The sequence below is a fragment of the Alligator mississippiensis genome, chromosome 10, assembly GCF_030867095.1.
Source record: "Alligator mississippiensis isolate rAllMis1 chromosome 10, rAllMis1, whole genome shotgun sequence".
Taxonomy (NCBI): Eukaryota; Metazoa; Chordata; order Crocodylia; family Alligatoridae; genus Alligator; species Alligator mississippiensis.
This window is the reverse complement of record NC_081833.1, coordinates 5,931,707-5,955,063: the sequence shown is the minus strand read 5'-3', so window position 1 is coordinate 5,955,063 and position 23,357 is coordinate 5,931,707. Positions and strand designations below refer to the sequence as shown.

At 44.0% G+C, this 23,357-nt stretch overlaps 2 protein-coding genes across 3 annotated transcripts; both read right to left on the bottom strand.

The window, feature by feature from the left end:
* Window positions 1-65: 65 nt before the first annotated feature.
* DDX55 (DEAD-box helicase 55) lies at window positions 66-14,506 on the bottom strand. 2 transcript variants are annotated; one of them, XM_019486724.2, is made up of 14 exons: window positions 13,694-14,506; window positions 12,136-12,186; window positions 11,952-12,038; window positions 10,438-10,529; window positions 10,290-10,352; window positions 9,404-9,553; window positions 8,097-8,286; window positions 7,234-7,316; window positions 5,994-6,125; window positions 4,268-4,360; window positions 3,671-3,785; window positions 2,844-3,012; window positions 1,339-1,631; window positions 66-300 (listed from the first exon to the last, which is right to left on the bottom strand). In XM_019486724.2, the coding sequence occupies exons 2-14, from the start codon at window positions 12,163-12,165 to the stop codon at window positions 133-135; spliced, it is 1,665 nt and encodes a 554-aa protein (XP_019342269.1). In that variant the 5' UTR covers window positions 12,166-12,186; window positions 13,694-14,506; the 3' UTR covers window positions 66-132. The 2 variants fall into 2 exon arrangements, with proteins under 2 accessions (XP_019342269.1, XP_059569396.1); XM_059713413.1 differs by lacking the exon at window positions 13,694-14,506 and adding an exon at window positions 12,999-13,133.
* A 267-nt stretch (window positions 14,507-14,773) lies between these two features.
* Window positions 14,774-22,923, bottom strand: TMED2 (transmembrane p24 trafficking protein 2). Its single transcript, XM_006266609.3, has 4 exons — window positions 22,692-22,923; window positions 20,779-20,971; window positions 18,038-18,145; window positions 14,774-16,318 (listed from the first exon to the last, which is right to left on the bottom strand). Exons 1-4 carry the CDS (start codon window positions 22,869-22,871, stop codon window positions 16,194-16,196), a joined length of 606 nt encoding a protein of 201 aa, XP_006266671.1. The 5' UTR covers window positions 22,872-22,923; the 3' UTR covers window positions 14,774-16,193.
* Between the last annotated feature and the right edge of the window lie 434 nt (window positions 22,924-23,357).

Sequence of the window (23,357 nt, the reverse complement as noted above, 5' to 3'; positions counted from 1 at the left end):
GTATTCACAGAAACCAACTCTGTTTCGTAGGATTTGAACAATGCAGAGCATAGAAGGAAATGATCTTGGTATAAAATTTGTTTTATTGAAAGAAGTGGCATCTCCATGGGGTGAATAGTCAGACCAGGACTGTCAGTCTTCAGACTCTGAGTCAGTTACTACTTCCATTTCGACTTTTCTCTCACTGCCCGTCAGCCTCTTCTCAAACTCCTCCTCACTAATTTTACCCTTTTTTAATCTTTTCAAGAGTCTTGTATCATTCAGCAGCTCCTCCAGGTCTTCATCTTCAAGGTCAGAACCCTGTAGCCAATTGAAACAGAATAACTTATTCCAGCACTACACTGCTCCAGTCCTATTTGGACACCTCAGAAATGACCATATTAACCTTCTAGTGTCAGTTCTTCACTGTGGGTTCTGCTGGTATCATTAGCATCTAACAGTGTTGTGCTATTGACACCCATGGATGATACTCAATTATTACTGCTGTGGGATTCACATAAAGCCTGGCAGTAGCATGAATTAAAGGAGCATTAGCACCATGCATAGTGAATTCTCCCACTAGTTACTTGCAATTAAAGCATTAGGTCATAAATCATTCCTTTTTCCAGAAGCCCCAAATAACATTTGATGCGAGATGAAACTTAGCACATAAGCCAGGGGCAGGCAATTATTTTGGGCAGAGGGCCACTTACTGAGTTTCAGAAAGCCATCAAGGGCTGCATGACAGGCAGTCCAGGGCAGATTAATATTAATTTTCTACATTTTTTAGGGGCCCCATGGGCCGGATAGAATGCCTGGCAGGCCGCATCCAGCCCCCAGGCCACATTTTGCCCACCCGTGACGTAAGCACTCTGCCCTGTTGCAAGAAGTATTCCTGTCCTGCTCCAATCTGTTTCCTGCATGCCCATTTTGAGTGTAGCTCCCAGTGCCTCTCTTGACTTTCTTTTACTGGAGGCTTACAACCAGAGTTCTGACCAGCAAGGAACAACCCAATCCCTCTCTTTACTGATGGACCTATTGTTAGGACTTGCTCCTTGGGGACAGCAAGAGACTCCAGTACTATAGCTCCCCTAATTTCAGGTTGCTGGCACCTCCAAGAAGTGAGATTGAGAGAATCCAGCCAGCAGCACTGCTCACTAACAAGGGAGGACTGGATGGAATTTGCTTTTGAACTCGCTGAGCTCTGCTTATGCAAATCACTGTGCTTTGGACCAACAAGGATCCTGTTCAGGGCCCCCCCGCTCCTGACAAGTAAGCATTTTGCCAGCGTTACATCCAAACCTGGCAGAAGCTCTATTGCAGTAGGTACATATGAGCTTATCAGAAGTCAAAATGTACCTCTTCTCTTTTCCTTTTAGCTGTCATTTTCCTTTTCTTCTCCTTCTTAGCTTTCTGCTTTGACCAGGCTTTATTCCGTATGAATTTCTTTTTCCCTTCATTTTCTTGTTTTTCCTTTCTTTGTTGTTCTAACAGTTTCTGCCTCTGCTTTTCTCTGTTTTTGTCTTTGAATGTGATGGTGTCCGTGTCAAAACTGACTGGAATAAAGGCCGAAAAGGACTTTCCTTTTAACTCGGGCATCTTTGGCATCCTCAAAAGAGCAAAACCTCTGGCAAGACTTGCAAAGTCCAGATCTGTTAGAGAGGATTAAAATATTAGTATGCAATAGGCAAATCTGGTGAAAGGGTGAAGCATATTCTTTGAGCAGCCAAGTAGTTTCAATGACTTCTACTGGGCTACTCACATGCCTAAGTACTTTCCCAGGGTTAAAACATCTTGACTGAAAAGGAACGTGTAAATATTAAATATGTCTTTATGATAAAACACAGTAAGTACCTTTTACATGTAAATCCTCCTCTTTCTGTAAAGTATCACTTGCATTCTAACTGCTTCTCTGTCACGGTTTTTTATTTCTGTATCTATTGGAGCTGGTCAAAAACTTTCTGAACAAATTTTTATCACAAAAAGATTTGTAAAAGCTACATGAGAAAAGGTCAGTTGCGACAAATTTCCCAATCTGGAAAAAAAATTGGGAAAAGTTTTTCCCTTAAGAGAACTGCCATGTTCGACATTTCTCTCAAATTAAAAAACTTGTTAATTTGTACTTTTACCCTTTTTTTTAAAAGTTTGCCCGTATCTGATTTTTTTAAGCAGGATTACTGGTTTGTAAAAATAAGACATGAACTCTGTCCCATTTCAAGATAGGGGAAAAAATAAAATCTCACATTCTGACAGGAAGGGAAAGCTATTTCTCAACCAGTTCCACTTATCAGTCAGATAGACATTTTTTAATCATCACCCTAAGCAAATAATTACTTCAAAAATTTGCTGTATCAGTCCATGCAGTTACTATCAGATATGTTTTGGAGAGGAAAAAAAAAAAAAAAATCAGTCAAGATGTAAAGCATCTTTGGCTGGTTTCAGTAAATCAGGTTAGATATCCTATATTGCAAGCTGATCTTTAAATCTTTTAGAAAAACTCATTGCTTAGCAAGCTGTGTGTTTGCTTGCTCTTTCAGAGCTGCAGAGGCTGAAACTCATGCATTCTCATGGGAAACTCTGACATTTACTCTCCTCTCTGGCTGTAACCAAGTCACTTTTAACCTCCTTGCCTTGGTCTCCCCCTTCTACGTAACAAGCACCAGGAGTTTAGGAGTCACTAGTTCATGATTAGGAAATGCTTAATAGTTTGAAGGTGTAAAATGCACTTAGTATATGACTCCACATAAGGTGACCACGTGCATGGGAACACTTGTCATCTCTAGCTTTTTGGCAGCAACCTTGTTCACCAAACCAAAAACATTTCTCCCAAAAAAGTAGAAGTGCCAGTAGGTGGTGAGAGATACCTTTTACTCGGAAGATGAGACTGCACTCATGTTTAGCGTAGGCCTGCACATAAGATACAAATGCTTTCATCCCTTTCTCAAATACTGCTCTGTCTGCCAGAGCCATAGACTTCAGTTTTGGAAGAAGATCTACCACGTTTTTTGGTGGTTTCATTTCCTGCATGGGACACTGAAATAGGAACCAAAAATAGACAAAAGCAACAGCTCAAATTAATGGTTCAAGTTAAACTTCAAACCCATACTTTTACCTTAAATTTTGAAGTGCTGTAAGATACTCCACCCTCTCTCCAAATTTTACACCAAGCAATGATGAAACAAACACAAGCAAAGTGAAGCGATCTGCTCAACGTCACACAATGAAAGAGTGGCAGAATAGGGAATCAAGCACAGATGTCCTGACTCAGTTCTAACTAGTAAACTGCACTGAAACTATCTTACAGGTAAATGTAATGAATTTATTCTCAGCTTAAAATGAAAGTGGTAAGACTTTGCTGTTATAAATAGTGGACAGTACACAGAGCAGTCCTGCTCTAGCAGCCACATTAATTAGTTCAGTAGTTCTCTTGATCCTATGGTTCAAGTTTCGCTTGCTGCCCTGTAGTCTACCTTCCCCAGGGTACCCTAGCCAGACAGGCTCGAGAAACACCCATGCTAGCTCTTTATGCATTAGCTGTGGAAGGAAAGCAGTTTTACCCCATTTTTATTACTCACCTAAATTACATGGACACTTTAACCCTTATACAATTCCATAAATCAGTAGTCAGTTTTTGATGCAGCCTTTCTCTGCTTTTATGGAGGACGGGAGAAGGAAAAAAAAAAAACCTCACCTTTTGGTTTATTGAGAGAAAACTAACATAGGACTCTTCCATGGGAAGCAAAAATACAAGCGCGCTGCCTACATGGCCAATTCGAGCTGTTCGACCGCAGCGATGCACAAAGGCACTGCAAACAACACAACACAAAGATATCTCAATAGGAGGCAAAGCTTTTAAAATAATACAATGAGGCAATGGGAAATCCAGGGCCTGCGTACCTCCGAAGTGGTCTAGTTATTCCAGCTAACAGTAGGAGTTATCTGAATACAACTCACAAAGCACATATCCTTCCCAACCACCACATTCAGATATCCCAGAACCATGCTCTACAGCACTGTAAATAAGGACCACCCTTTAGCAAAGATTAACACACCCAAGTTGTGCATGCTATTTTCCCTCTAAGTACTGTTACATATATCATTTATAATAAAAACTAGCCCAATCTTCCTTTGATCAAGCAAGACAGCCACAGTGTTTTGCCTCTCCATTTGGATGGTTCTTGAAAAGCAAGTTAGCCTTCCCCTGTGTTTTACACAGTACTGAGCTCCCAGTGTGTGCTTACATAGCACATCTTTCTGGTAAAATTCTCAAGATGACATGAAGTCGTACCTTGCACTGCGAGGGGGGTCATACTGTAAAACCCAATTTACTTCTGGAATGTCGATGCCCCTGGCCATCACATCAGTGCAAACTAAAATGCCACTAGAAAATTACAGAACATAAAACAGAATTTGGATTAAACAGGTATTTGAGAAGCACTAACCAACTCAGCTTCTGTCCTGGATTATACTTTATGCATAGTGACTGGAGAGAGAGTGGAGGATTCAGGGCAGAGTTTCAGCTGTAAGTATTTTTAAAGCATCTGTAGCCAAATCAACTGAAAATAACATCACAACCTAGTTCCAATTTGCATAGAATAATTCTATTTAATATTAGGAAAACTAATGTAGTAGGGGTGCACCGATACAGATTTTTTGGGCCAATACCAATGTCCAATTTTTAATGAGCCATATCAGCCAATACTGATCGGATTCCGATATGCAGCCCTGCAGCGTGGAGAGTGGCGTCCGGGTGGTAAGTCTGTTGTGGGGGAGGGAAAGGGCATAGAGGGGGGCAGATCAAAGCCCCCACAATGAGGAAGGGAGTGCGGCGGGCACTGGGGCTGAGCCACAGCTCCTAAGGGGGACAGTGGAGGGGGGGGAAGCTCCTACCACTACATGCATCCCAGGAGGGTATGCGGGGAGCATGCCCCCAGATCTGTGTGGTGCCAGGGCCAGGGATGCACTGGGCTGTGCCAGCCTCTTCCCAGCAGGGGGGAAGGGGGCTGAGCCAGGCTGCGCTCAGGGCAGGTGACAAAGCTAGGAATGGGGTTAGGGGGCAACAGTGAATTTGGGGGGGGGGGTGCAGCCCCCCCAACCATTCTCCCAGCACTGCTGCCACCTGCCACCCCGAGCAAAACCTAGCCCAGCCCAGCCCCCCGCCAGGAGCACAGCCCCAGCCCACAGTGGCAGCCTGCCCCGCGCACAGATCCAGGGGCACCCCCTCTCCCCATGCCCTCCCAGGGTGCGTGCAGCAGCAGGACGCCCCGCACCCCACTCCCCCCAGACAAGAACTCCTGCCCGCCTGAGTGTTGCACTGTGGCTGCGTGCACGCACAGGGTATTTCTCGGCCATGTTATTAGGCACATCAGACAGAAAAAAAAAAAAAAAAGCCGACTGCTGATACTCTCAATTTTCCTCATATTGGTGCTGATCCGATATGGGACCAATGTATCGGTGCACCTCTATAACACAGTTGGTATTACATCTAACATACCAACAATTTATGCTGGAAAAACATCTCTTTTACTTTACAAGATGAAACAAAGCACCTAATTAGTCTCCCACATGCTAGTGGAGAAAGCTATTTTCACTCACCTCTCTTGAAAGGTATGGCCACCCAACAAAATGAAGGTATGATTGTAGCATATGCTAGTACACCTGTGGCTAGCTTAATCTAGCTAGCATCAGTAGCACTGGCAGTGAAAATGCAAGACATGCTAGCAACCGGAGTACAAACATCCCAGGAACCCTGGGTATGTACCAGGGTTCTTAGCACATGCTAACACCCATCCCCATTGCTGCTGCTTTGGCCCACACTAGCTAAAGTAAGTTAGTGTATACAATCAATCCTTCATGTTGCAGCATAGACAACTGATTACTCATTTTTTCCCCCTCATGTAGCAGCAAAGAACTAGCTAAGCTGGAACTCTACATGTTTCTATGACCATGTAGCCAGAAGATACAATTATATACTCCCCTCCTTTAGATGGATTATTCTATTTAAATGCCCTTACCTTGGGAGTTTACGAAACTCTGTGAAAATCCTGTTCCGTTTGTGCTTCATTTTCCCATGAATGCACATTATTTTCGCATTTTTAACCATGGACTCCAGAGCCTTCCCATAATATTCCACACAGGCGCAGGTACTGGAGGGATGATAAAAGTGCAGAACTGAGAGTCATCTTTCAGTTTGAGTCTAATGCTTTAATCTTAAAACTGCATGTAGATACAGCACTGGTGAAAGGTCCTACTTGCTAGGATCTATTTAACAAAATCAAAGCTACCCAAGAGCAATTTGCGTTACTGTTCTACTGGTGAATCCAATTGTTATCTCACTCCACACCTCTTAAAAGTCATCAGGTTTGATTTATCCCATCCACCAGAGATCTCTCGTCACATGAACAGGTTTAATGGCTTCCAGCCCCTTGGCCAAATCCTAATGTGGCCATTCTCTCTTGCTAAATTCCTCCTTAAGGTACAGGGGTTTAGGTTGTAGCCGTGTTGGTCTAAGGATATAGGCAGACAAGGTTCCTTGGGTGAATTTGATATCTTTTATTAGACCAACCTAAATGGTTGGAGAATAGTTGTTAAGCAAGCTTTCGGGTTCAAAAACCCTTCGTCAGGCTAAGGAAGCTGCAGCAGTTGGTGTGTGCTCTTCCTGGATGGAAAATTTTTCATCTCTTCCTGTTCTGAAGTGCTGATGTTAATCAGCTATCTTCCACCCCAGAGGTGACTTGCAGAAATTGCTTTACCAGCCATATAATTTGCATGTCATTTGCAGATCAGAACCTGAATTCCTTGTACTCCCAAAAGTCGCTTTGAATTCATTCTGAATTCGTGAGAGATGTATGAGCTAGGTTAGCCTTGAATATCTAAAGTGCTCTTGAAGCCTTTTGAAATAAAAGTGCTACATAAGTATCCCCTTAAGTTCTAAGCATTATTTTAATGACTAATATCAAACTGTCTACAACGTCTTATTTTAGTTAAAAACCTAAACCTCAAAAGCTCACTTGACCTGACCACTGCTTTTATTATGGAAAAGCATAAGACTGATCACTGCTTCACAGAAAGACTCTTGTGTGTGTGGGTGTGTGGTACTCTACACAGTTGTTAACATGAACCCACACAGTCACCTCTTAGCTTAGAACATTAGCTCTTTGGGGCAAAGACTATCATTTCTGTGCCCCAAGTAGCACTGAGAGCACTTGGCACTAAAATAACCATCTCTGCACTGTTTCCATAAAAACGAGTTACCTGAAAAAGACCAGATGTTTTTCCTGCTTGTGTTGTCGAAGAAAATGCACCAACTGATTGAATTTTTCATCTGCTCTGCATATCTACACAACATAAAACCCATAATGAATATCAAACAGAGTTCAACATCTCAAACTGCCCTGTTTTTTATTCCATTCATCTCAAAATACAGCCTTTAGGGTTCATTTAAGCTTCATTTACATAAGAGGTCTTTCAACACAGGTAACTCATATTAATACTTACTCACGCCTAGTCCACATCCATTAGAGTGGAAACATTGCTCTTTACACGTATTAGAGCTTGCTGATATCAATTCAAAAGCAGAAATATTTAACCACTGAAGTGCAGCTTTAAGTTACCCATTACTGGAGTTTTGTTTTGTTTTTTTTAAATGAACCATCAACCTAATTGTAAACCTGTTTGAAATGATTCTCCAACTGAGTACATACAGAATACACTCAGGGTAGGGGATGGGAGGGTTATATGTCCCCATTCAGAACGGGGAAAAAAATAAGGCACAGAAAAATTAAGCAAGTTGACAGAGGTTACACAAAGCAGGTCAACAGCAGAGCAGAGAACAAGTCTGTAAAGCTGATTTACACTTGGTAGAGCTTAGATTGCCCCTCAGAAGTTGATCCATCAGCAAGAATCCATCTAAAAGAAGTGCACTTTTTCAGTCTACTGTATTTATTGCAACAATGCTGCTAGCTGTGTAGCTGCAACTTCAGAATGGTCTCTGTTGGACAGCCTGGCTGCCTTCAGAAAGGATGCAATGCCAATCCAGAGTGCAACAGTCAGACACATTCCAGGTTTTATCACTCCACTGAAAACAAATGACAGACATGTGACACAGGGAACCTCACCATGTAGTAGTTCTCAAGCCGTGTGGGGGTTTTCTGGGTGCTGCTTGCTGCAACTCCCTTCTCCTTCACTGATATGCGGACAGGATTCCGGAGACCAGCTCTCACCAGATTCTCAACTTCTTGAGTCTGAGTTGCTGAGAACAGACCTGTCCGTCTCTGCTTAGGCAAAAAGTCCAGAATGGCATTTATGCTGTGAATAAACACATTTTAAAAATAGAGTGACTTTGGATTTCTATCAGAAGGAAGAAAACTGGATAGAGGTGCACCTTATAGACTGACCATCAGATGAAACTTTTACAACCAGAGTAAAGAGATTTTAACCAAGACCATTTTTACAAATGGCAGGGTGGTGTGCAACACCTGGTGTTCCACTAGTGATCTGTGCTACCTTGACCAATTATAAACATGTGCATTTTAACTGAGGCTCTCAGTAAGAGTCCACAGTACGTCCACTTGAATATGTTCAGCCTATAAATTACTCTTTCCTTGATTATTTTTATTCCCTATTATACAAGTCTTTCCTTGACTTCTGTCACTTTCTTCCCCTTGACTATTTTCCCCTCCTAGTTCCGTAGATGCTATCAAAAATTTTTGCAAGCAAACCCAAAAAAGCACAAGGATTAGAAATCAGTGGGTCCTTGATTCAGTTTGACAGTTCATTTTCAGTTTTACATTAGTGTGTGATAAATGTTAATGCCCCATTTTTTAAAGTATCAAATTATTCAGGGCGAAGCAATGGAAAAAACACACAAGGGTACATAGTGACGGATTTATTGTTAATAAAAGACAGGAGGTATCAGATAAAGACCTCATAGCTAAAGCAGTTAACAGGGACCCAAGAATTATGAGATTAGCTTCCTGCAACAGCCCTGCCACAGAATCGTAGGTAAATCACGTAGGCCTTGGGTGGGAACTCCCATTTTTCTTTCTAGAGACAAAGCTTTAATCTCTTTGTGCCTCAGCTCCTCCTCTGTAAAACAGGTATAAATCAATTCCTGAATCAAACGGATGTTGCAAGAGTAAAATGACAGTGCAAGAGGCTCTCAGGTACTACTCTGATAGACGACACGAACACCTGCGTAGAAAGACTGAGCTAGGACTCCTAGCTTTTTGTCTGGGCCCCATCACTGACTCAGTGTGTGACCTTGTGCCAATTGCTTAACCTTTTTTTGCTTCCGTTTCTTTATCTGTAACCCAGAAAAAATACACACCTTAAGTCACACTGGTGCTTTAAGCACTTCAACAGCCTCACACAGAAGACACAAAAGGAGGGACAAATATTATTAGAATTATATTAGTGAAATTACCTTGCTTCAAATCCCATGTCTAGAAGCCTGTCAGCTTCATCTAATACCAGCACATCAAGTGATTTCACACAACGTGCTAAATCCAGCCCATCTGCTTTTCTTCTGAACATATCCTCCAAACGGCCAGGGGTAGCTACAATGATGTTCCCTCTATTGGCAACAGGAATGGCAGATTAGGTTACACGTTAACAGCATTTGGATATCATCGACTTCCTGAAATCTTATCATACCACAAGCTTGTGCTCAATAGTCCTCAGCCCGAGTTTGACCTCAGCAATTCTCGCTGGACAAGGCAGCTCAGACTACTACGAACTTTGCCCCTATGCATCCATCCTATTGACATATATATTGCTCAGAAACTATGATGATGGGTGGAAATGCATTTCCAATCCTGATCCTAAAGTTCATATAGCAAGGACATGGGCATGAGCTGAAAGGTGTCGCACACAAATAAGATGCCCATCTATATTCCATTTTGCTACAGAATTTCCACACCAGTATCACCGAAGAGAGCGGTTTATGAAATATACATATAACATTTAATTAAACAACAATCCAGTGTTGCTAACAATCCTAGGAACAGCGTGGTTTCTCTGCAGTTCATTATGCTATACTATACGCTAACTCTCACTCAAGAAGTCCATGATCATGCTAATTTTTGCATTTGATCCTCTGCTACTGATTTGTTTCCGTTCTTTGAACCAGAGACTCACTGAAAAAACAAGCGCATAACTTGATTTATGTAAGCATTCCCACTAATTTCTATGACACTCCATTCCTACTTAAGTGTTGGCAAAGTCAGAGCCTTAATCTGTAAACTCCTGGGGGCAGGAATCATGTCTTGTTTCTACTGAGAGACATCGACAGAAATGAATGATCAGCTTACCCATGTTCTTTGAACTTCTCAATATCTTCTACAGGATTCGTACCACCGATTAACAGAATCTGACTAAAATAAAAAAACAGGTTATTCACATTTTGCAAGCAGGGGCCAAAGGAAAATTTGTTTTCATTACATGCCTAAACAGACTTACCTAAACTGGGGAAAATGTTTTGTGAAATGTGAGAGCACCTCATCAATCTGAACAGCTAATTCTCTTGTGGGCGTGATGATTATGGCTCCAACCTACATGTTTTAGAAACAAACAGAGAATTTCTGCTGCATATTTGGTGACTCATCAGTTGAAAAAACAGAGGAGCAGGTGAATGAACCCCAGATTTTGTAACCCATGTTTTTTGGTCCAGGACTCACTACCTTCACATATGACAGCTCGTTAATACAGACCTCATAACTAGCGGACCAAATAAGACATACTGTAATATCCAAGGTTCATTCACCTGTTGCTCTACCAATGTCATATATGCCATTACTGACCTACAGTGCCCCTCTGCTGTCTGCACTGGACACGTGCATGGTCTCTATGTGAAAGAATGAATAAACACCAATTTGACATGGATACCAGAAATACACACAAGCCTATGACAGACTATTTTAACTACCCTGGGTACTCCATTACTGACCTCAGAATAGCTGTTCTCAAACAACAAAACTTTAAAAATTAACTTGAGCCCAAAACTGTAGAACAAGATATCATTCAAAGCACAGATTGTGTGCTAAATAGGTCTCAACAGAGCCTCTGGATTCTTATCCCATTACCTGGGTTAGCTTTTATAACCCCTATATTTCTTGATGGGTTTACTGCCCTAACGACCTGTTCAGCCCACCTTAGCCTCTCCCACAATGCCACCCTCTGCCATCTTTGGTATTTAAATTCCCTTCTATTTACAGCCTCAGCTTTCTGCAAGTCCATTTGTAGCATCTGATAAATTAGGATGTCCAAGAAGCTTATGCCTCTCTGGACTAGCTGGTCTCTAAGATGCTGCCCTGCCTTCTGCCTGAAAGGGAGCAGAGGACAAGGTGCCTAACAGCAGCAGGCTGGATTTGATTACCCACTAGAGACTGAAACGTGCACATCCCTAAAGATTTACCAATAAAGATACTGTGACTATGCAATTAGCAGACTTCGTTTCTCACAGGCCAACACCACGTTTGTTAAAATACTAAGAATACAGGCAAGCAATCCAGTTCAGATGCTGCGAAGCCTGTTTTGTTACATTGCAGTGCAACCATATGCATTTCTGCGCAGAACCAAAAAAACCCAAAAAACTATAAATTTTTTTTTTAACTAAGCACAAATTGTTGTTTCAGAGACACAATGGCTTTTAGTGACAAGTGCAAACTGGATTCGTTCAGAAATCAAAACTTTATATTATATTAAAAAGTGAAAAAGTAGAGTCCTTCGCCCCGCAAACTATATTTAATATTCAGATACCTTGTTCTCTAACAGCTTACAGACATATTTTGGGTTTCCAAAGAAAGGAGACATTTTAAAAATGTTCTGAATTAATTCCTGGTTACGATGTACTAACGGCCTGATCTAACACACGCTTAGGTATGCATTTTTCACACACATCGTTACCGACATCATAAATCTTTACTTACACGGTATATATGTGAGTAAGCACGCCACACACCAGCAGATCTTACCTGCGTTTTCTTTAACTTTTCTTCTCTTCTGAGAAGGATTTCTAGCACGGGAATCACAAACGCCAGCGTTTTGCCACTGCCCGTTACCTGTGAAAACGGCAACGAGGTGGGTTTGTTTCTTCACGCGTCCAAATACGCACAAGAAAAAAAACGGGAGAGCAAACTGAGCTCGCACGACACTCACCGCTTCCGCAGCCACGTCCTTGTTGCTCATGAACAGAGGAATGGTTGCGGACTGAAGGGAAGAGAAACGCGGTCTGAGTCCGAGACCCCGCACGCGCCGGCGGCTCTCGGCCTTCCAGACTCGAGGCGGCGCCCCCGGCCAGGCCGGAGCAGCCGTCCTTTTTCAGGTGTCGCTTTATTTTAAGCGCAGAAAAACCACAGCGCAGCTTGTCTGTTGCAACGCGCTCGCTCGGCAACGCGACCGCCACCCGTTTCGATCGGAAATCTCCGGGTCGATCGTGAGACTCGTGTGCGCCAACCTGACGGTGCCCCCCGAAAGCACCTCGAGGCCCCATATTAACACCCCCCCTCCCCCGGCCTGCCCCGTGTTAGCAGCCCTCCTCACACAACAGGCCTACCCCATGTTAACGGCCCCCCTCCCCCCAAGGCCTACCCCACGTTAACATCCCCCTCACACAACAGACCTGCCTCATGCTAACAGCCCCCCTCCCCCCAAGGCCTACCCCGTGTTAACAGCCCTCCTCACACAACAGGCCTACCCCATGTTAACGGCCCCCCTCCCCCCAAGGCCTACCCCGTGTTAACATCCCCCTCACACAACAGACCTGCCTCATGCTAACAGCCCCCCTCCCCCCAAGGCCTACCCCGTGTTAACAGCCCTCCTCACACAACAGGCCTACCCCATGTTAACGGCCCCCCTCCCCCCAAGGCCTACCCCGTGTTAACATCCCCCTCACACAACAGACCTGCCTCATGCTAACAGCCCCCCTCCCCCCCAAGGCCTACCCCGTGTTAACAGCCCTCCTCACACAACAGGCCTACCCCATGTTAACAGCCCCCCGCCCCCGCCGCGGCCGGCCGCACCTGCACGGGGGTCATGCGGGGGAAGCGCAGGCGGCGCAGGGCGCGCAGGACGCCGGGGCTGAGGGGCGCGGGCAGCGCCTCCCACGTCCCCTCGGTGACCGCCTCCATGCCGCGCGCGGCCCGGCCGGTGCCGCCGCCTCACGGGCCCGGCCGGCAACTGCGGCCGCCACGCGGGTTCCGGCCCCGCCCGCCCGCTCGCCCGCTCGGCGGGGGGAGGACGACCCCGGGGTGTCTTAATCGACCAGCTGCAGCAGCCGGGGAGGGTTTGGGGCACAAACGCCCTTCTCCTGCCGGCCCGGGGACTTGCCATCCCCTTGTTTTTCCCACCCCTTGAGTTGGTTTAACGAAGGAGCACCTCATCTCTGGCCTCGCACCAACACCCTGCTCCCACCCCGACCCCCTCCACCCTCTGGAGCCCGGGCAAGGCCGAGCCACACTTCCCGCCCCGCGCTGGAACCACATCGGAGTCGGGGTCCGGCCCCGCCCGGGGCAGCTCTTGGCCCCCTGTGAGGGACCAGGCCCGTACAGCCCCCCAGCGCATCGTGGATCCCTGGTTGAGAATCGCTGCCCTGAGAAGGTCGTGACCCTGGAGGTTTCTTCGGCAGGAAACACCCGCTTCCTCGGCCCTGAAGGAGGCTGCCTCCGAATTGTTCCGAGGGAAACGTCCCACCGCGAACGTCTCAGACTGGACAAACCTCTTTCAAGCTGTGCGCCGAGCTGACGCTCTTCACTTCGGGTCATTAAGCAATTCAGGAGCGTGAAGACGGTGCGTTTCTCAAGCGCCTGGTGCAGCAGCAGAAGTCGACTCTTCCACAGGACGGTGAATAAGGAGCTTACGCCCCAGCCGTCATAAAGGGAATAGAAGAGCTGGCTGGATTTCACCTCGTCATAAAAGAACGTACCCCCTCCAATGGGGCACAGGCTACGTGTAAGTGCCAGTGTGTTGTTAGAAGTAGCAACAGCGACTCCACAAATGCTGCCTGAACATGCGTGGCAAGACACGCCAGCGCTGGTTTAATCCGCTGCAGGCCAGGAGCCAGCCACCAGCAAGAAAACGCCACGAGGTGAACATGCGTACAGCAAGCACTTGTGGGGGGCTTAGAAAGTCTGGGAAAGGTTTGCCCAAAGAGCCTCGTCTGCCTAGAAAGTCTGTGAAACCATTCCAACATCTGTGCGGATATGTAATGTTTTAGAAGTAGTCCAGGTGTTTTCATCAGTACCAAAAGTTCTACACTATACACAAGGCTTTAAAAAGTTAGAAATGCTATGTCCTCTTCAGTTCAGCCAGATTTCTCTGTTTTTATACAGTTCAAGTATTACGGGTCATCAGGTGATGTCAAAACCACTGGTTCTGCTGTTTTAAGTTTTAATTGGGATTACAAGAGGCAAAGAAAGCCTCTATCAAGCATTCATTCGTCCCTAAGCTTTTTAAATATTTTCTTTACTGGCTTTTGAACACCTACCTGTAACCACTTGCTAAACACTTCATACTAAAGGGAATAAAATGTTCAACTAGCTTTGTTTGCAACAGTCGAGTTTTCCTCATTTGATTAAGTGCAAAAACATGCCCACACTGGTACTTGAATTTTATTAGCAAAACCCATTAACTTGCAATTGCCCGAAATTCCTCCTACTCCACAAGAAAGAGCTACGTACAATGTAGAAGCTAAGGTGCATTTCTCTTTGCACTTATTTCAGAACAGCATTTAGAAAACAAAGTCTCAGCTGTGAAATAGAGAACCTCCTATTTGTGCATTGACACACAAATACCAGGATTGATTTTTTTTAAGAATGTGTTTATTTAATCGAACCTGGGTCATATTTAGATTCACAAGCAATTTTAAATGTACATCTTAGAATTCAATTTTGAAGTGTTTCACACAAAAATATTGGCACACAACAGTTGCTTTAAGGTGCAACAAACACCTTTTCGAAGCACTGCTGTCAGCGTCTGCCCAAGGTTGGAAAAGTTTACTTGGAACATGAAAACCTGTAACAAATTTTAAATTAATTGTACAAAACTGTTGTGTGTTACTTGTAGAGCTTCTCCCTTGAAAAGACCATACCCTACCCCCACCCCCAAAAAATAAGATTACAACTAATATACATCAGTCACAACATAATCCTGGCTCAGCACCCACACCAGACGCTTCTTTAATTTTTCAAATCCATTATCAGATACCAAGAAAAGAAAGGAGTTGTTTATACAAAAACAAAAATCCACATGTGCCTGAAATAAAGAAAACACACCAATACTTAGCATTATGCTAATTATGACCAGATGATGGCAAAGAATGCCACTTAAATTAAAATGTAAGGGCTGCATAGCATTGCAATATACCTTCAAGAACCATTAACCCTTTGGCATCAGGAACCCACATTTCCTGAGCACTAATGCATTCTGCACTAGTGCCAATAGTAAAAGCTTTGGACCTGAAAACACCAAGGGGCTAATAACTACGGTTTGCCAAGACACTGCACACAATTGGCTCTGCTAGTTAGAAACCTGTAAAAGACTAAAACCACATGATAACCGTCTGATAATAAGAGCAGAGAATGTATTGTAATATCAATTTCTTTAATTAAAAAAAATGTGGGGAACAAATCAGTGTAGTTAAGATAGTTACTGGTTTGGTTTTGTTTTTTTACAGTAACCAGGTATGCATACTATAGTGGAGTTCTCAGCTGTCTTCTATTCCTTATCAGAATAAAGTTCTGTTTCGTTTGCTCCTTCTTGGCAGTACATGGAAGCGAAGAGGGGTTTATTTTGATTCCATAACATCTACTGCGGAGTTAAAGATACGAAGAATGCAAATAGTCACGTTAGGGCCATGTACCGTTTCCCTAGACAGGATTGCAATGGATTATGAAAATAGAAAACACAAAAGTTAGAAAAGGACAGTAACATTGCTTATTACTACAGGAGAATTATAGCATTTGCAGTCTGTTGGACCTCGCTTAGCATACAGACTAGGCAGAGTTCAAGTGAAAAAAAAAATTATGCCAATTAAGTGACAAGAGATTTGAGCACAGCTTTTGCTACAGAAGATATATAAAACCATGTCATTTTAACTAGGAAGGAACTTAAGCAAGTTTTATAGTTCAGAAAAGAGGGTTTAGAAACTAAGTGACTTTTTTGTGACCAAGATGTTTTGGTAGACGGTGAATTGAGAATTTGGGATCAGAACAGTTTTCTTAAACAACTCTTCGGACTTCAAAAAACCTCTTCAGGTAGTAGATTTGTCCCAGTGTCATGGCAACTAGTACAAGGGCTTCAAAGAATGACCAGAGGACCACTCTGCTGTTTGTGTTGTCATTAACTGTTGGAAGAAAAGAAAAAGGAACAGAACAAGTATATGACTAAAACATTTAAAAAAGCCTGGTGTAGGACACTTCTCTAACGTCTACCAACCTTTAAAAGGCAGACATGAAAAAACACACTGGGAAGACTGTGACATGGTAGAAAAAGGTTAAATCCAACAGACATGTTTTGGGACTTCTATCATAAAACTGCAGCTACTGAAGGAATTAAGGCCAAAAAGTAGATGTAGTATTTGCCAATACAATGTCAGCTCTCATTTGATTCACACTGTTCAGAGGGCAGAAATTTTCAAGCTAAAACTCAAAATCACAAATTCCAGCATCTGCATAAGAACACCTACTAACAGACTTGCTCACGTTGTATGGCAGCTGTACCTAGTACCTTACTTCAGCTATATTCCTCTACCTTCTCCCTCACCTTCTAAACTAGGAATTACTTTTTTTTTTTTTTTTTTAACCTCAAGGTCAAGCTGGTATACCAATTCACTCTCTCAGGGACTAGTGTTTGCTCTACAGACTTAGTGTAGTTTCCAGTAATAATAATCATAGAAGAACAAGGGAAATATAGCCATCAACCAATAAAAGCTGGTTGGTATGCAAATGAATTAATGCATAATTTGCTGTAAATATCATGTCAAGAAGCTGTCACCTTCATGCAATTTGTAGACTGGTGTCATCTTGTAAAAACCAAGCACTTGCTGGCTTCATATTGTGTGACACATGATTTGCCTATTTAAAACATTCATAGTCATACAGCCTAATGTTATACCATCTAATTTCTATATCCTCTTAAAAAAGGGGGACAGGCACCATCACAAAGACAGCAAATGGTTAGGGCTCTCAGCAAAGTCATAATGCTTTTACAGTAATCACTGTTGTCTGCATAAAACACCAGGATACACTTTTGCTGCCTATGCAATTCTGAACATGGACTACAAGTGTCAAAACCAATGTACAGCATTGCAATAACAGAAGAATTTAACTGAGCTAATCTAAGCAATGCCCTCTCAAACTTACTCTTGATATTTTCCCCTAGCTTGTGCTTATGCTTTTCTTTGAAAATTCCTTCGCTAGGCAGTTCATAATCTCCCTGCACGAGGGGAAGTCTGTATAAATATACAGAGCATATTTACAAATTCAGCACTAATCCAAGTGGTGGAAAAATAGCTCCCTCTTTATTTGCGCCAGGCTTATTCTAATGCGTTCCTTAGCTTAGCGCTAGCAAAAGTGAAGACTGGATCATACCATGGCCCAAACCTAATTCACTGTACTTGTGAGTAGTAAGAATTTCACTATCAAAAGGACTACTCACAAAATAATTTGGCCAATTACAGTAAGCCCACTTTGCTGTGCTGTATTTCAAGGACAAACAGATACATCTGTCCAAACCCTTTCACCAGGAAATAGGTCACTTGTTTTCAGACCTTCAGGAACCTGCCATTGCTAACTATGAATAGTTCCTGCATTACCTTTCAGATGTTGCACCACAGGAGCAAATCCATTTTTTTTAATATTAAAGCACCTGATTTAGCAAGAAGGTCTCAATGTGTCATGATGATGTCTCTTTCATTAGCAAGAGGACGACCTTTTTCAGAACACTGTCAAACTCTCAAATACCTGAGGTAGTTTCTTGATTGTTTCCCTAAAGCTCAACATCTTCTACCATGCACAGCAGGTTAAAGGATTAAACAGCATGCAAATCAAACAGAAACACATACTTGCTCTATGTATTCTCTCGCGAACTTCCATGTATTCCTGTTCATGCTTTACAGCCGTCATGGCCACTGCTAACTCATTAATCATCTCTTCTAGCTTGTTCTGATGAGCTGCAGAATAATTCAAAAGGTGTCAGAGTTTGTATCATAGAGATCTCTCCTTCCCCCCCCCCCCCCCAAAAAAAAAAAACAAAAACAACAACCCTCCTCCTGAAAGTAGATGAACAGGTATATTTGACTCCATACTACACTCAGGGTCCCCCTACAGCAGAAAGCTTTCCACCTTGTAGCAAAAAGAATTCTGTAAAGATATCTGTTGACGCTAATGGGAATGATACTTCTATGAACCTTTAATATTCAAAGCATAGTTCGACCGATTTCAAACTATCTTTACAATCCTATTTTAAGTGGACCACTTTCTCCATGATGTCTAGCTTGGAGATGAGAGCAGAGGCAAGTGTTTTTAAAGTCAATACTGACAGGCTGTCCGTAGTACAGATACACTTCCAGAGAAGCAGAGTACAAAATTTAACCACATGGAATCAATTTAATATCATGCCAGTTAGTGCCTATCCCATAAAATTATCTTCAAATAAATAATACAGAATTTTAATGCTACCTTCCTGACAGCACAGTGACTGACAATTTAATTTAATTCAATTCATGATGGTGTCTAAACAAAATGAATTTCTGAAGATATACACTTGGCTACCTCTCTGACCTTTGTTTATAGTGGATACATGAGGTACAAGGACATTAGTGCTCAAGAAAAACCTCTGTCTTTTCAAATTCAGAACACTGGCTTTGGATGCTTCAGCAAGTGAAAGAATCAGGAGATCCAGGATTCAGGGGTTTACCTGGTCCACAGTCCAATTGTTACTTGCCTTCACTCCTCAGACTAACAGCCAACTCTATAAACATATAGACTGTGGAAACTTATATGAGAGTTTTCTAGCACCAAGAAGAGTTTCAGTTCACTGATTCAGAGGCTCTGAACTCCACTACTAACTATTAGAATAGCCTATAAGCAACGTATAGGACTTTTTTTGTTTTGTTTTTTGGGGTTTGTTTGTTGTTGTGGTTTTTTTTTTTGGGGGGGGGGGGGGGGGGGGGCCAGGAGGAAAGGAATACTTGACCCCAGGGAAAACATACACTGTTTCTGCATATAACGAGCAGAGACTTTAGATCCTACTTTAAACAGCTATATATAACTCCTTTCTCTCTCTCTCTCAACAAGAGAAGGATTACAACTGTTCAAAATCCACACTTCTTTAAGAAATAATGAAAAAAATTATACAAGTTATGAGCCATTTTCAAAAAAAAATCTTTATAAAATATAGCAATGCTAACCTTACAGTTATCCAGGTACACCACCCACTGCCAATTGGTTACTGAAATATGGGTAGCTTCTTATCAAGAGCGGAGATGAGAGAGGCCTGAGGAAGGGTACTGTGATACCCAAAAGCTTGTGTATGTCTATACCAAGCATACAGACATCATCCACAAGAACTCTTTACTCTATCAAATGTCTAAACAAGATGACAGATACTTACAGGCAAGCACTTCCCTTAAGCAAGAGAAACTAGCCTTGTATCAGTATTCTGTACAATAGGTGTGCCAGTCAGACTTGTGGGAATCCTTTAACTGTAACTTTTATGAATGAGAACATAGGCAATTAGGAAGTTGTTAAGTACTTGGTGGGGAGGGAGGTGGCAGGGGGCAAAAAAGCAAAACCAAGCTCTCACATCACACATGGGTTAAATATTTGCTAAAAGGGGTACTGAACTGCTAGAAATCTTCCAAATAATTTTACAATTCGATCTATTTACCTCAGAATTCAACTATCTCGTATGCCATACTCAACATTTTTCACTTGCAGGTTATGCATTAGCTGTAATATTACAAGGAAATTATTCTTCCAGCCCTGCATGCCCTTAATCCTCCAAACCCACTTTAATACCAGAAAACTAACAACTATGGCATATCTAAAGTAACTGAATGTTCAGTGTTTTAATTGAATTCCACTTTACACAAACTCCTGAGGATGTTTGTTTCCTTGATAGCCATAAATAACCCCCAGAAGACAAATGCTCATGAAGAGTTCCAGGGTCTTATCCCAAGAGATGCTGTTGACCTAAACCTCTCAAAGGAAGCTGCAGGTGTTCAGCATCACTCAGAATCAAACCTTACTTTTGTGTAGTTTAATAAAAAGACATTCTCATGCTACAAACAGATGTTAAAGAGAAAAAGCATAAGTTAGGTGTTAGTGAATAAATATATGCAAAAGACAAGATGCCAAGGAGCTTTCAAAAAGCTGTAAACATACCATCCCAGGTATCTCCACCACCTAGGGGAAAGTGTAAGAGATGAACACAAGTACAGGGCAAAAGGCTGCAGATAAAATAGTAATTTACATGGCTAAGAGAAAACTACATATTAGCACACTTATCCAAAGACCTCAACTCATGTACACAGTAATCTAGATACTGCTGAACGTGAACTGGAAATCAGAGAATGAAACTGAGGAAAAGACTTAAAGGTGAAAGCATTAGTTTCTGCACATAGCTGAGCGGTTCCCTGGTCACTTTAAGTTGCTTAGTGTAATCTAAAACACACTGTGATCCTTTTTAGCTGCCAACTTAATAGACTGAATGAATGTCTTGGCAGTCTGAGATCTCTAGCAGGTGTTTTGGACTGATGCACAAGGAAGTCAGAATCGTTTCCCTTCCAGAAGCTCTCCTCACCTTCTGTCTCCATGTCTTGCCCTTTTGGAGCTTCTCCAATATCAATAGTGAACATCACTATTTTAGGAGTCATGGTGGACATTCTGTTGCTGAAGCAAAACTTGTAAGTTCCATCCATGTGAGCAGCAAATGTGTATTTTCCACTGGATTCTCGATCCCCTTTGTAAATCCCTTTATTATCAGGTCCTGTAATCTGGGGGCAAAGAGATCATTTCAGGACAGGCGCACAATAGTGAAATCCTGAATTAAAAGGAAATAAAAGCAAACAAACTAAACTCAAGACATTCTCTCTAGATACTGCAATCCTAGATGATATTTCCCCAATCTGCATCAGAACCTCTCAGAAAACACCTATTTAAGAAGCTATGCGAATGCCTCTCTTAACAGCCAAGACATGCAAAACTCTTGCAGCACTAGCAAAAAAAATTTGTAGTCAGTCATAACTGAAGCTCCAGTCTATCTACAGCCTTGCAAGTTAGTAATGCAAATGACTGCAGAGAAAATACAGAAACCTTACGTCAGAAAAAAATACTTATTGTAATAAACCATTATCATTCTTAGGTGTATATTTCTATATTGTTGTAGAGAAATAGAACCAATGTACTGACAGCTACATCCTTAAGACTCTTGTCCCCAAAACTACAAGCACTGACCCCAGTTTCTTGTTACATGTTGTCTCCGATTTAAATTGGATTTGATAATTTTCTTCGCTTTCCTCTCCAAACTATGGTGTAATACTGCTACATGTTTTTTAAATACAAGTGTCATAAACTTCTGTCCATCCTGAGAGAGTACCGATTTGCGGTTGATGAAGCAATATCATTTGCAGGGGCAGTTGAAAAACATCCCATGAAAAGAATGTTTAGAGTCCATCAGACTCCAAAACAACGCGAGAGAAGCTTTTGTTGGGGGGAAAAAAAACCCCACAAAAAAGCCTACCGTTCAAAGGATGTCTGTCAAAACTGATTTCAAATTAGACTCCCATTCATGCCTCAAGAGAGAAAACCTTATGATCACCCAAACTAATCAGCACTATTGTACCAGAAGCAACCCCAGGCCGCATCCTCTGCTAACTTAAGCCTCATCTCCAGCACTTTCACAAGACGATTGCAGGGTTGAGCGTAGAAGCCAAGTTTTTAGAGAACTATTCTGTAAGCAACGTGACTGCACAGAGCTGCCCCCTCTCTCAGGGCTTCGACACCGCGACACAATAAAAGGCAGTTTGGCCTCGGGCTGCCTGCTCTGCAGAAGCAACTGAACCTTTCCTGCGGCTCGGGAGGCTCTAGTCACCAGCAGCCGCGCCGGATGATCCGACCCTGCTTCTGCCCAACAGGAATTCAGCCGACTGGCACGAACAAATACATAGAAATTGCAAGCAGGCCTCCACAGGGATCGCGCGAACATCCCAGCAGCCTTTGGATTCGCCTCGACTGCAGCCCCACGCTCTAACCTGCCGGCCCCCAACGAACCCGCCAGCAGGAGCGGCACCCGGCTCCTCAGCAACGTGCTCCAGGGGGCTGGCAAACTCCATCTCTCCTCCCGCTCTCCACACAACAGCCCTTTCCTTTCCACCTTGGAGCGATTCAGCAGCAGCGCACGGGCCTGATGCCCACAGGCCTCTTCGCACGTGGGCCCACCCCAGCCACTGAGCCGCTCTGTTGTGGAAGGGGGCACTCCTTATGCCGAGAGGCCTCTTTGCACGCGGGTCTCGGCCCCCACAGACGGCCGCGCCCCTCCCGCTCCTGGGGACACGTAGAGCACACAGCCGGGACGGGAGGGAGGGAGATGGCAGGGCAATAAGACGGGCGCCAAGCAGGGGGAACAAAGGAGCGCGCTACCCGGCGCCCACGGGCTCTCGAGCGAGTCCGGGGACCCGGCAGACGGCGCCCGGCGCCCCCCAGCCCGGCCCGCACCTCCACGTCGATGTCGAGGAAGCCGCCCTCGGCCACCTCGAAGATGAGCCCCATCTTGGTGCCGGACGGGACGCGCTCCAGGAAGCACTCCTCGGCGTGCGCGTCGATGCTCACGAAGTAGCCGGCCGCGGGGGCCGCCAGCGCGGCCAGCAGCGCCAGCAGCGCCCGCACCGGCGACATGGCGGAGCCCAGCGGGGACCGAGCGGCGGGACAGAAGGGAGGGGGAACTTCCGGCCCAGGCCGCGCCCCTTCCGGGCACGGGGCCGCCGCTCATAGGCCCGGGTGCAGCCGCTGCCACGTACGACACTACGCTACGGCAGCCGGCGAGGGACGCTGTGAAGAGGCGCTACCCGAGCGCGAGGCTGAGGGATTCCGTGCAGCGCAGGGGGCGGGGCGGTAGCCACGTGAGGACCGGACGGCGGGCAGAAGGGGCCAAACCGCGCAGCGCGGATTTAAAGGGCTCGTGCACTGAACAGCGCCACAAACTTGAGACTGGGCCCGGCCTCGAGGGCTCTGCAGTAGCAGACCCCTGGGCTGGGAGGTGTCGTCGGAGCTGGACCAGGTATGACCTCCTGAGGTCCTTTCCAACCCTCATTTTCTATGATTCTATAAAAAGACCCAAGCAGCTATCGAGTTAGTGCTTGAAAACATATAACAACTCCAGAG